This window comes from Oryzias melastigma, unplaced genomic scaffold (assembly GCF_002922805.2).
Source record: "Oryzias melastigma strain HK-1 unplaced genomic scaffold, ASM292280v2 sc00339, whole genome shotgun sequence".
Classification (NCBI taxonomy): Eukaryota; Metazoa; Chordata; class Actinopteri; order Beloniformes; family Adrianichthyidae; genus Oryzias; species Oryzias melastigma.
The window spans coordinates 73,712-87,216 of NW_023416937.1; the positions used below are offsets into that span (position 1 = coordinate 73,712).

Genomic DNA, 13,505 nt, shown 5'->3' on the forward strand with positions numbered 1-13,505 from the left:
GTCTTGTTTATATTACTGATTGAACAGAGACATTTCTAAGACTTTGAGAATCTGATTTCTGTTCAGTTTGACTGTTCTGTCATTTTGACCTGAAAACAACTGAAGGGTTAACAATTGTGTTGTAACTTTCTCAATTTAAGCACAAACTAAACAACAGTGTCTATAAATAAACTACAAATGACTGATTGTATCTTTTCTGCGTAATCTAATCACTGTGGCTTCCACACAGATAAAAACAAATATGTATGTTGTTTCTAAGCTACAGGAACCAGTGTAGAGGATGAAAACACAAACACAACTGCAGGAAATTTGATTTTCTGTTTCAAATATTTCCTGCTGCAGCTGTTCACTCATCAAACTCTCTGTCTTCATTCTACTTCATGAAAGCTTTTTATATTTGAATGTTCCTGAAAGAATTATAAACTTACAGTTAAACATCTTTAAAGGAGAAACAAGAAAATTGTCTTTGAGTTTATTGAGAATAGCATTGCAAGTGAAAGTGAAGAACATGAATGACTGTAGATAAACAGAAAATTAAAATAAAAAAGAACAAAAAAAGAAGAGTTACAACTTTACAAAACATCTACTGACACAGTTTGATGAAGAATCTGTATCAAGTCATTAAGAACATTAGAGAGCTGTGATCAAAGTGATGAATGAGATGAAAGGATGAGATTTGATGGAGAGAAAAGAGGATCAGAAAACAGTCAGTCAGCATGTTTGGAGTTGGTGGATGCTCCCTTGTTTCTGAGGATCATCAGCAGAGAGAGTCCACAGCAGTACACCAGACTCTTCACTATCAGCACTGTGTACAGCAGGCAGAGCAGCTTCACCCTGCACTCAGACTGGAAGGACAGCTTCACCAGGTCCAGAGGAGGAACAGAGGCTGTTCCCTCTGCTAGAATGCTGGAAGATGCTGGATGGGATGTTAGAGCTGCTGTGGAACCTGCAGCTGGAAGTGCAGCAAACTCTGAAACAGAGAAAGAGTCGGAATGAAGCTGAATCTCTGTTGAACACAGTCACCAAGCCTTCATTACCTTGTTGTGTTTGGACCTCCACTGTTCCCCCCTCATGTTTGACGGAGCAGATGTATTTATAGGAGCTGTCCTCTTGCTGATGGATCAGCAGGATGGAGGCGCTGCGTCCAGACTCTCTGAGATCCAGCTGCTCTGTCCCAGTAGAAGGAAGGTTCTCTGGTTGTCCGTTGTTCTTCTGTCTTTTCCAGGAGAACTGGACCACAGGAGGAAACATGGCTGAGGCCAGACACAGCAGGGAGCTGCCCCTCTCCACAGGGACTCTGGATGCTGCTGGGTACACGCTCACCACGGGCTTCACTACGGACTCATCTGAAGTTTGACAGCAGCAACAAGCACCACAGACACACACTCACAGAGTTAAAAAAAAGCCTCTTTTTTTCATCTAGAAACATTTTTTGACAAACAAAAGTATTTTGTGAACCGTTTCCTTCATTAAATTGATCATTTTCTTCAGTTTTGTTTCCAAACTTCAGTTAAATTCAGTTGAAGTTCAGATCTGATCTTGTTCTCAGAAACCAGCAGATGTTCCAGAATTAGTGAGATCATCAAACTCTAAATATTTGTAACTTCACTCATATTTGCAGAAATCAAGAATCAGTTTAGTTGTTCAGTGAGATTTCAACATGTTTGCAGAAATGATTCAGCTTTTCTTCTGTAACAATGGCTGCTTGATGAATTCTCTGCTAATGATGAACAAACTAACATGTGAAGCTGAAGCAGCAGAAACTGACTTGAAACACATTTTCTACAATCAAACAGCTGAAGGAGCAGAAATGTTTCTTCTTACCCGATACAAACAGTCCAGTTCCAGATCCAAAGATGTAGTAATAGCCCGACACACACATTGAGAAAGTGTGCTACAAAAACCTGTGTGCTGTTCAAGTGTCATCTGAGTGAATCAGGATGATATTTCAGCTCCATGATGAGTTTCTCTAATGTTCACATCAACATGACTGTCTCTGTCTGCAGTGGAGGAACTTGGTGAACTGCTGTGTGAAATGATGGAAGAAAATGACAAATATTCCTGCAGTTATTAGATAAAGATTCATGCAGGAAGTGACAGCATGAAAGAGGAAATGTAGAGTTGTGCACGTGTGCAATTATCCTGAAGTACATCAGTGTGTTTTCTTCTGATCCTCCTGAAACCACAGGAACATGAGAGAGCAGCACAGTTCTGCTGGGAGTCCAAACACAGACACATTCAGCATTCAGAGCGCTCACTTCCACTCTCAGAGTTTCTGTCTCAGTTCTGGTCTCTGCTGGTTTCATGCAGTCCAACAGAAGCAGAAAGATCTCTGCTCCTCTGAGAAAACCACACTTTGGGTTGGAATCACATTCTGTCTGAACAGAACATTCTCTGAACCAGAGCAGTTTGTGTTTCTGAAACAAGAGAAGCTGATTCAATGAAGACTGCAGATGGAGACGATGAAGAAGCTGATATCCACATTCACATTCTGGAAGGATCAGTTACTAAAAGATCAGGACAGAGACTCTTCTTCTCTGAGGATGTGAGGAGTCTCTGCAGTGAACTGAAGAAAAGAGAAACTTTTGGATGTTTAGATGAAGAACAACAGAAGTCAGAGATCTTCTTTTTGTCAACAACTAACTTCATCTGCTGGTTTGGTTTGAGCATCAGCCTTCAGGTGGAGATCCGTTCAAATATTATTGACCGATTGAATAGTTTCTTAAGTGAACATTATTCATTTTTCATTGTTTTTTGGGGAGTTTAAAGTAACTGTTCATGTTCAGTTTTAAACCGTTTTATTAAAGATCATTGTCCTTATTTCAGCTGTCAATGTTGTTTTCTGATTTTAAGAGTTTTTACCTTCAATAAATGAACTTCATCTTTCTGTTTAGATTGATCTATTTTTATAAAAGGAAAAAAGTGTTTTTTGGCTGAAGATGAAGGATACAATTATCAGTACCTTATAAGGATGTAACGATTCTTTGGAAATCATTAAAAAAAAAAACGATTCAAACTCGTCAATGTTCATCTATGCAGGAAATTGAAAAAATCAATTAGATAGCTTTCCATGAAGCTGCACCTGTGAGTATAGGTGCTTACACACCATCGTGAAGCTGACCCCCCACCTATATGAAACATAATAAGCAGAGCTGTTAGTGTTATATGTTTGTGCTGGTTTGTGCCGTTGGAATGATCATTTGTGCTGCTATGTGTCTGAGATAGCAAAAAAAAATTTTAAAGTTCATTCTTAGGTCACCATCCCTCCAGTTTGCTCTGGAATGAACCGGACCGATTTCCTTTTTTAGTGTCATGTTTTTGCAGATTTGTGACGTAGAAATGATCGTTTGTGTTCCCGTTGAAGAGAGCACAATTTTCATTACTGGAAATTACATTACAATCAATGATCAGTACGTCTCTTATTTAGGTATTGAGAATACTGTAAAATGTGGGCGGGGTTATCACTAGATGCCTTGACAAGAGCTGATTACAATTCAGTGACATTTTTAACATGCTAAATGAAACAAAAATACATATTTAACATCTGATCCTCGTCTTGTGTTATTGCTGGAAAAAGTGTGTTTTAATGGAGCTTGTGTGTAAATGTAGTCAATGCATAAATTGTGAAAATAATATAAAAAAATAATAAAGTTCAGCAAGAGTAGTATATGTACGTACTCAGGATATGTATTGTAGTGTGAAAGAGGTGAATATGAAGTATTCAATCCAAAAATTGGTTAAAAAGTAACTGGCTTGTGGCGGCCAAGCGTTCATAGCGACGTCGCTTTTTGATCCTTCGATGTCGGCTCTTCCTATCATTGTGAAGCAGAATTCACCAAGCGTTGGATTGTTCACCCACTAATAGGGAACGTGAGCTGGGTTTAGACCGTCGTGAGACAGGTTAGTTTTATACTGATGATGTGTTGTTGCAATTGTAATACCAGTTAGTATAAAAAGTAATCAATTAATAAGTCTCTCAACTTTAGGTCGTTCATACCCTTTGAATTGACTTTACCACAAAGAAGACAAATAATGATATCTGAACAACGACGTCCTTTTTAATATTTATTGAATAACATGAGGTTAAACAAGCAGAAATACTGGACGTAAAAGCATGGAAAGCAATGAACATATGTGGAAGATAGAATATAGCTTCAACTAATGACTAGAATAGATAAATGAGAAGAAAAGACAGATAAAATATTAAAGTGAGGAATGCCAAGTGTGTGGATCCATTAGGTGTGTGTTGTATGGAAGCCTAAACTGTTCATAATTATATAAATAAATACAACATTATTTAATCAAGCAACACTCCAATAAAAGTCTGTTTAATAAATAACTGACCATTTTATTATGAAATACATTTCATTAAAATTTAAATGGACCATTTTATTATGAAATACATGTCATTTTTACTTTAAAACATAATGTTTATGTTTAAAACATTTCATAATAAAAAATATTTATCATAATATTTTTTTTTTTCATGTTGGATATTATTATAATCATGTGGGGTTTCTTTTTTTTTGTAAAAGCTTGTATTTCAAAATTACTGTTTTCCAAAGTGTCCTTTTTATTTCACAATGTTGTTTTTCAGAACGACGTATTTATTTCATGATGAGCTTTTTCCAAATAATAACTCTGTCTGTCAATCACTGAAAGTGGGCGGGATCTAAACGTTCATTGGCTGATCCTCTGAAATCGACTTGAGAAGATGCACTCCAAATAAAAGTTGCCTGACCAAAGGGTCAACACAGGTTATCACAGTTGTTTCCAAGGGTGGAACGCTACAATTTTATACTGTAATTTTTAATATTTGTTCTTAATTTGGTCAATTTTACATTTCCTTTTATCTCGTGTTATTGTAAAGCATTTTGGTATTCTGAATGGTGTTGTAGAATGCTACATAAAAAATGTTCTTTCATTTGTTTGTCAGAAATTACCTTAAATTTAACTTATTTTAGTGTTATTGCACATTTGTTCTAATTCTGCAGGTTTTAGGTCACAGTTCAACTTTTAAAGTTTAATATTATTTTATGAATTTCTCTCCTTTGGTCTAAAATTTTCCATTTTCATGTGAAGTGAACAAAATATTCTCTAGTACAGGGGTGACCAAACTATGTTCCGGGGGGCCATAAAACTATTTGCCCACCAAGCGGGAATAAGTTATTTTAATAATCCTTGTTAATCAGCGTCTCCTCATAGATGATGCCCTAAAAATACAATAACTTTAGTTTAGCTGCAGAAAGTTATTTCTGCGTTTATGTGGTTTTGGAAAATGTGTTTTTCTGAGGTTTATGTGTGTTTTCCAAGTCAGACAGTTATTTCTTATTTGTTCCAACACTGCATGAATGCTCTGAGTTTGTGTTTGACCCTGAGGGACATCAACCCATTGGTGAAACTGACACTAAAATTAGAACAAAAGTCAAAGTTTTGAGATAAAACTCAAAATGTTCTGTTTTCAAATATACATATTTATGTTTAATCAACATTAAAGCATGTTTTCATTTAGATTCTGTTATTTATTTCTCTTATGAGATAAATTACCAAAAAACAGCAAAAATGTTTTACTGTCAGATGATAAAACAATCAATGTTTCACATGACTCGTTTTTATTATTCACGATCCACGTAACGAGCAGACCACCGCAAACGCCGCTGCAATGTGAGCGGAGCCGGAGCGCTTTGCCCGAGCTGCTGCTAAAAGTAATGTGGAATGTTGATTGTTTTATTATCTCTCAGGAAAAACATTTTTTGTGTTTTTTAGCAAAGGCGATTGAGAAATATAGCCGTTCATTACTGAATGTGTGACGAATGTCGAATATGAAACTAGCTTAACCTGCTGACAGCAGTGTCACAAGAGCAGAAAAGATATTTCGTGTGTATTTGCTGCATCTCCTGGTATCAGCAATTCAAAAATTACGCATGTTTAAACCTGATTTTGTCAAAACATGAAACGGTCAAAAGCTTCACCGCGCGATGCATCTCTCATCGCAGCATGTAAACACAAGAGAAGAGATAACGTTACAATTGATCAGCACTGTGTGCTAACCATGGCAGAAATAGGCAGAAATAAAAAATTATGATGTGAACTTTTAAGATTGTTCACAGTTTCGCCACCTGCCGCAGTTGAATTGAGAAAGTAACTAAAAATGCTACTACTGTATTTGTTGTGTTTTTTTAGGTCATCCTCCAATCCTTCAATTTTAGCAGCACCGGAGTTGTTACGTCGCCTCTTTTAAGACATGACAGCTGGTTTTTCCAACATTTATATGTAGTCATAGATCAAAACAAAGGTATTGCGCTGTCAGCTCTACAGTTCAATCACAGTTGTAATGTAAATACATGCGAGTTCCAGCGTCTACCGGAAGTTTCACCCATAATCAGGGCCGTGCAGAGACATTTGGAAGGGCAGGTGCTCAAAGTTAAAAAAAGGGCACATGGAACAAAAATTTGAAGCACCGTACAACATACCTTACAATATATGGTTCTGATTCATGATCTGCCCTTAATTATTGTTCATTAGTAAATAATAATAATAATAATAAATTATATGAAATAATGTGTCTTAATTGCATTTGTACATATTCTTTTTTTATATAGCCCATATTTACAAAACACAGATTGCTAGCTTCAAGGAGACAAACTACGATTCAAAATTAACCGACACTGTAACCAAATAACGCTAGATTACTAATCTAAAAATTCACTTTAAAATATCGGATGAAGGGACATTACAACAGTAACCAGAGCAAACGTTAACTGCTCCTAAATCAACCAAATCATCCAAATTTTTAGAGGGCCTATATAACGTTAAACTAAATGCTCTAGACTTTGAGCGATGTTTTATTTATTTTTTTAGCCTCGTTTTGCAGGGTGTTCCCTCCCCCACCTGCCTATGTGGACGGCACACGCAGCCCAACTAGCCTATCTTGGTGTAGGTATGTGACAAAAATGTTCAAATTAGGTTGATTGCTCTGATATTTATATCACTGGAACAGGCTGAAAGAGATCATTCCAACGGTATAAAAATCATTAAGATAGCTCAAAGAATAAGAAAGTTATGGCATGTTAAGCGGTCAAAAATAGGGTATAATTTTATTCCTGAATAAACAGCAAAACAGTGATATTTTTGTGACCAGAAACAAAGATTAGAGTCTTTAAATTGTCGTAACTTTCTCATTATTTGTCCAATCCACGAAAGGAGGGTATCGTTGGAAAGCTAATCAAGCGAACTACAAGAATTAAGTCACAAATTTTGTATTAAATCAATATTAATGTCAATATTATCAAATAATCATACAGAAATCTACTCCTGTATGCCTGTACACATCGCTTGCAGCCAATCAGCTTGCTAGATTTGGTCACGTGACCTCCGGTTCCAGGATTCAATTCTTCGACACGGAGGCTTGCGAATTAAAAAACAGTATCTGCTAATTGTTTTTTCTCATGAAAATTACAGGAGATGTAGAATAAATCATCAGTAATCGACTAGTGGAGAAATTAGACGACAACTAACTCTTTTTTTAAAGCTGACGAGTGGTTTTGTGAACTGCAATTTTCGGCCGGAAAATTTCCTAGCTTGTACTGCATGGATTTAAAAATTCCAAAAGCAGGTCAAAGCAAAAAATTCTGGACTATGATATAAGTAGATGTGCTCACATGTATACTATCCACCGATTTAGTTATGCTCGTTCTAAATAGGAGAGTACCCTGCAGCCTCGCGCGCAGGCTGAACAGCAGGTCTGGCAGAAAGTTCCAGCACCGAAGCTGCACTTACGCGCGGTCACAAAACACACACAGCATGTCCACTTCACTGTCTGTCATTTTCCAAGAATATACCAAACAATTTGCACATTGAACAACGAATACCGCTGGATAACCTACTCAGCGGTCCTTGGCCACTTCTTATCGTACTGTCAGGTCTTCAGGGCTGCAGCTCTGATGCTTCCGAGGAGGTCAGGGCAAGTTTACGCGGATCACGTGATCCAGGGACCGAAATTGAAATTCTTTTTTTTTTTATTTAAGGAGCACAGACAGGCTTTCTCCCAAACATATTTACAACAACAACAAAAAAGAAAAAAAAAAGAAAGAAAGAAAAAGGCACGTTGACAAAAGGGCACTTTGGGCATCAAGGGGCAAAGGGGCAGGTGCCCGAGCACCCAGCGCCTCCCCTCTGCACGTACCTGCCCATAATTCACGCAAAGGCTCATGGGGGCTAGGAATAAGGTGGATATGATATAGACAAAAAAAAAAAGAACAGAAAGTGGTCACACAAAGAAAAACGAAAAGTACATTCAGTTCGGACTCAGGAGTTAAGTTTGAAGTTCAACCAGATGATACAGATATTGTGTTCTTCAGGATGATAAATTGCATTCCAGTGTTACTTTGTCATCTGTTATATGCAGTGTTGCTCAGTCAGTCGATGAGTGTGTATACGCAGGTTGTAGGTGTTTGCCGGACATAAAAGTTTATTAAAGGTTGTCAGGTTGTGGATAATGAATAAAAGATTAAATAAAACATCAGGAGTCATTTTTAGACAGAAAAGAAAAAAGGAAGTAAAACTCTCCAAAGATAAAGATAAGCAGACTGTGTCTGAAATTAACACTGCAAGGCACCAAATGTGACAAAATTATCGTTTGATGAAAATGTTGAGGACCATTTGCCCCATGACTAATAAATGTTTGTACCTCATTGGTCTATCTTGTTATTTTGGCTATTTGATGGATTTTGTCTTCACGCTTTTGTTGTTTCTGATGTGATTTTTCACCAGGAGTCAGACAGTCTTCAAAAGAAAATATGAACAATGCAAGTTAAGAATGAAATAGCTTACATAATCTTAGTTGTGAACTCAGTATATGTCAATTTTACTTATAAAGTTAATAAAGTCTCATAAATAATATACTTTGTATTTGCATTCATTCAGGCCTCGAGTTTGTTGATCATTGATCCAGTGTATAAAAAGCACAGAAACGTCTCTAAAATCTATTATTGGTAACCATACAGACGTAACTCAAAGCTAAGATTAGAAAAGACGAGGTGTATGCCGTCATGCGGTTGTTGTAGCCGTCTGTTCTGGTGAAGAGAAAGCTGAGCCAGAAAGAGAAGCTCTCAATTTACTGTTGGATCTTTGCTCCAGTACTCACCTGTGGTCATGAGTTCTGAGTTGTGACCGAAAAAACGAGATCCCAACTGCAAGCAGCTGAATGAGCTTCCTTCGGAGGGTGTCTGGGGCCTCCCTTAGAGATATGGTGAGAAGCTCCATGACCCGGAGAGAGCTCGGAGTAGAGCCGCTTCTCCTCCACATTGAGAGGATCCAGTTGAGGTGGATCAGGCATTGAATTGAATAAACTTGTAAATCTGTAAAGGCTTTGTGTCTATAAATGTTTACAGTCTGCTGTTTTCAGATGTGTTAGAAAACTGTGGTTAGAGAAATAAAAGACCTGTAATGTTGAATGTGTTTGTTATCACACTGAAGATAAAATTTCAGAGTTTTTTTATGTTCCTCAAGAAAATTTCCAGTTTCAAAACAAGAAGAAGCAGAGAATCATTTCAGGAGGACGATCTAAAAGCTGTTAGAGCAGCAGATGTTCTCTAAATGATGACTCAGCATTAACAGCTTTGAGGACTTTTCTGGAGGTTTAGCAGGAGGACTAAAGGACAGAAGATGGTGACGGTCCATCAAGACGTCATCTGGAAAACACAGATTATCAGAACTTTACCAGATCTACAGTTTATTTGTTTTGTGTGTTTCTCTGATCAGCTGATAATCAATACATTTAAAACAGACTGAAAACTCAACTTTCTTCAGACTCACTGATTTCTGAGTTTCTGTGTCTGCAGAAACTGTGATTTCTGTGTTTATGAATTCATAAAAAGAGTATTGTCAATCCACAAATTTGGACAAAGGAACCATCTGTTTGTAATTATAACATGTTCATAATTTCATTATTTCATTTCCCAGCAGATCCAAACCATGAGTTTATTTAATAACTACAGTCATGATTTCATGCATTCATGGTGTGGTCATGGGGTTTATGGGGGGGGGGGAATGGTGTAGGGTGGGTATTTACATTTAAATGTTTACATTTTGAATGTCTTTTTGTTTTGTTTTCTTTAACTATAAAGCAATTTGATCTGCATGGACCTATTTTTAAAAATAAGGTTAATTTCAATTCACTTTGTTTTCATTTAATCTCTTAATCCTCAGTTCAGTGTGTTTGTGAGTCTGTGTGAGATGGAGGAGAAACATGTGAACCTGGCTGTGGTTTCCTGCTCTCTTTCTGTCACAAACACTAACATCTGTTTATCTGCAGGTTTTTGTTCAGCCTGCAGGAATCATTTCTCACTGTGGAGATCTCTCTTCACGCAGCTGCAGTAATAGGAGGCTGAATGATCCACTTTGACTTTATTGAGCTTCAATTCACATCCTGTCTGTGTTTTACCAGCAGAGAAATCATCTTTCTGAGGATGACTGTAATCGTTATATATGTTACCATTACTTTCAGAGAACTGAAGAATAATTCTGAATGTTTCTGTTTCTTTCTTCTGGTACCAGAGTCTGTAGCTGTTATAACACCCCTGAGTTCCTCCACAGCTGAAAGAGACACTTTGACCAACTCTCCTGGTCAATGTTAAATCCTCCTGAATGAGTTCTGCTGCCATGGTAACCAGTGCTGCAGAGACACAGACAGACAGGTGAAGGTCAGGGTGACAGTGTTTGTTCCAGGTAGACCTGGCTGGCTCCTGATTGGCTGCAAACACTCACCTGAACACAGACAGCACAGAGCAGCAGCTGGGAGGAAAAGCATTTTGTTCAGCCGTGTTTCCTCTGGTGAACCTGAGGAGAAGTGGTGTTCTGATGCAGCTGAGGACAGAGAAGGACGAGCTGTGAGATGACAGCAGGACCACGTGCTTTGTGACTCCTCCTCCAAGCTCCCATCAGCCCCTGCAGCTCACAGAGAAGACTGCTGCTGCAGACTGACAGCTCAGCTGAAGCTGCTGTGTGGCTTCATCTTCCTGATTTGAATCTGACAGCAGATGAAGACAATCTGGGTCACATGATGCACAAACACTCAAACACATTCATGTTCACAAACACACTGTGATCTGATGTTTAACAACTGTGGAGAAAAAATAAAGTACAACTAAACTTCCTTTTTATAGATATTTTTCTGATAAAAAGAAATGGAACCATTCAGCTGCATTGCAGATTATCTATACTGACTATAGTTATTTATCAAAGATTCTGATCATTGAACACACTGAAGCCCTTAAACAGCCATGTGGGGGCGCTCTTGATCTGCTTCAATGTAAAGTAACTTTTTTCTACTCATATTATTAATCATTTCAAGTAGATATTTCAGTTATTTTTAAATGTAAGATGAAAAAACATGCACACAATACATTTTTTTTTTATGGAACTTAGTATACGGTCAATGTAAGTTAAGCTATTACTGTCATAAAAAAGACCATCTCTGAATAAATATAGATGGAAAAAGAAAAACCCAAATGACTCCAAAGAACAAACTGAAGCTCAGATCAGGAGGTGATATCAGAGCTTGTCAAAGTTCAAATCTAAAACCTCCATTAACAAGCAGACAGAGGAAGACAAACAAGTCATTTTTGAAGGTGTTTCAGACTCAGAATGACCTCATGTTTTAATAACTTCTTTTCCTGCTTTGAAAGTTCTGATTTTCTCCAGAACATCACAGCACTGAAATCCTCCCTTGTTCCACTGAATGACTTTGTGATGGATAAAAACCAGGTCACAGTTCTGTTCAAGAGAACCAGCATGAAGAAGGCAGACGGCACCAATGTGCTCTGTGTTCACTGAACTTCTGTGCTCACCAACTGGGAGGAGTCTTTCCCAAACTCTTTCAGATGTGTGCAAACAAATGTCAGATTCCCTCATGACGGAAAACATCGATAATACTAGACTCAATGTCTGAAACTAAAATCATGAGGACATTTGTCATAATTACAACAGCAAACAATATATGTGTGTGTTGTGTTACTTTTTAATTGTGAAGCCACAAATAACGGTATGAAGCTGCAGAACACAAACATCTGCAGGAAGTTTGATCGTCTTTCAGCAGAATTTCCTGTAATAAAAACCACTGAGAGCAGATTCATATCTGCTGCTGTTCACTCATCAACCTCTCTCTCTGCTCTCTGTCTTTATTCTGATTCATGGAAACTTTTGATATGTTTATGTTCTTGAAAGAATAAAAAACACACAGTCTAATGTATTTAAAGAGGACTTGTACAACTTGTATCTATGTTTATTTTAAGAAACACAGTTACATTTCAAGTCATTAAGAACATTAGAGAGCTGTGATCAAAGTGATGAATGAGATGAAAGGATGAGATTTGATGGAGAGAAAAGAGGATCAGAAAACAGTCAGTCAGCATGTTTGGAGTTGGTGGATGCTCCCTTGTTTCTGAGGATCATCAGCAGAGAGAGTCCACAGCAGTACACCAGACTCTTCACTATCAGCACTGTGTACAGCAGGCAGAGCAGCTTCACCCTGCACTCAGACTGGAAGGACAGCTTCACCAGGTCCAGAGGAGGAACAGAGGCTGTTCCCTCTGCTAGAATGCTGGAAGATGCTGGATGGGATGTTAGAGCTGCTGTGGAACCTGCAGCTGGAAGTGCAGCAAACTCTGAAACAGAGAAAGAGTCGGAATGAAGCTGAATCTCTGTTGAACACAGTCACCAAGCCTTCATTACCTTGTTGTGTTTGGACCTCCACTGTTCCCCCCTCATGTTTGACGGAGCAGATGTATTTATAGGAGCTGTCCTCTTGCTGATGGATCAGCAGGATGGAGGCGCTGTATCCCGACTCTCTGAGATCCAGCCTCTCTGATCTATCAAAGTTCAGATTCTCTGGTTGTCCGTTGTTCTTCTGTCTTTTCCAGGAGAACTGGACCACAGGAGGAAACATGGCTGAGGCCAGACACAGCAGGGAGCTGCCCCTCTCCACAGGGACTCTGGATGCTGCTGGGTACACGCTCACCACGGGCTTCACTACGGACTCATCTGAAGTTTGACAGCAGCAACAAGCAGCACAGACACACACTCACACGGTTAAAAAAAAATAATTATTTTTATCCCCCAGAAAACACAGTTGAAAAAAAATCTCTTTTTCCCTTAGAAAATATTTTAAAACATTCTTTTGACAAACAAAAGTATTTTGTGAACAGTTTCCTCCTTTAAAATGATAATTTTATAAGTTTTGTCTCCAAACTTCAGTTAAATTCAGTTAAAGTTCAGATCTGATCTTGTTCTCAGAAACCAGCAGATGTTCCAGAATTAGTGAGATCATCAAACTCTAAATATTTGTAACTGACTTGAAACACATTTTCTACAAACAAACAGCTGAAGGAGCAGAAATGTTTCTTCTTACCCGATACAAACAGTCGTGTTCCAGATCCAAAGATGGGGTACCCATTGCCCGACACACACATTGAGAAAGTGTGCTACAAAAACCTGTGTGCTGTTCA

General features: G+C 38.0%; 2 protein-coding genes across 2 annotated transcripts; both read right to left on the reverse strand.

Annotated features, from left to right (window-relative positions):
• Window positions 1-459: 459 nt before the first annotated feature.
• LOC112138878 (immunoglobulin lambda-like polypeptide 5) lies at window positions 460-2,294 on the reverse strand. The gene is made up of 3 exons (XM_036210972.1): window positions 1,825-2,294; window positions 1,038-1,346; window positions 460-970 (listed from the first exon to the last, which is right to left on the reverse strand). The coding sequence occupies exons 1-3, from the start codon at window positions 1,880-1,882 to the stop codon at window positions 708-710; spliced, it is 630 nt and encodes a 209-aa protein (XP_036066865.1). The 5' UTR covers window positions 1,883-2,294; the 3' UTR covers window positions 460-707.
• Window positions 2,295-12,309: 10,015 nt separating this feature from the next.
• Window positions 12,310-13,501, reverse strand: LOC112138877 (immunoglobulin lambda-1 light chain). Its single transcript, XM_036210971.1, has 3 exons — window positions 13,409-13,501; window positions 12,733-13,041; window positions 12,310-12,665 (listed from the first exon to the last, which is right to left on the reverse strand). Exons 1-3 carry the CDS (start codon window positions 13,467-13,469, stop codon window positions 12,403-12,405), a joined length of 633 nt encoding a protein of 210 aa, XP_036066864.1. The 5' UTR covers window positions 13,470-13,501; the 3' UTR covers window positions 12,310-12,402.
• Window positions 13,502-13,505: the final 4 nt, after the last annotated feature.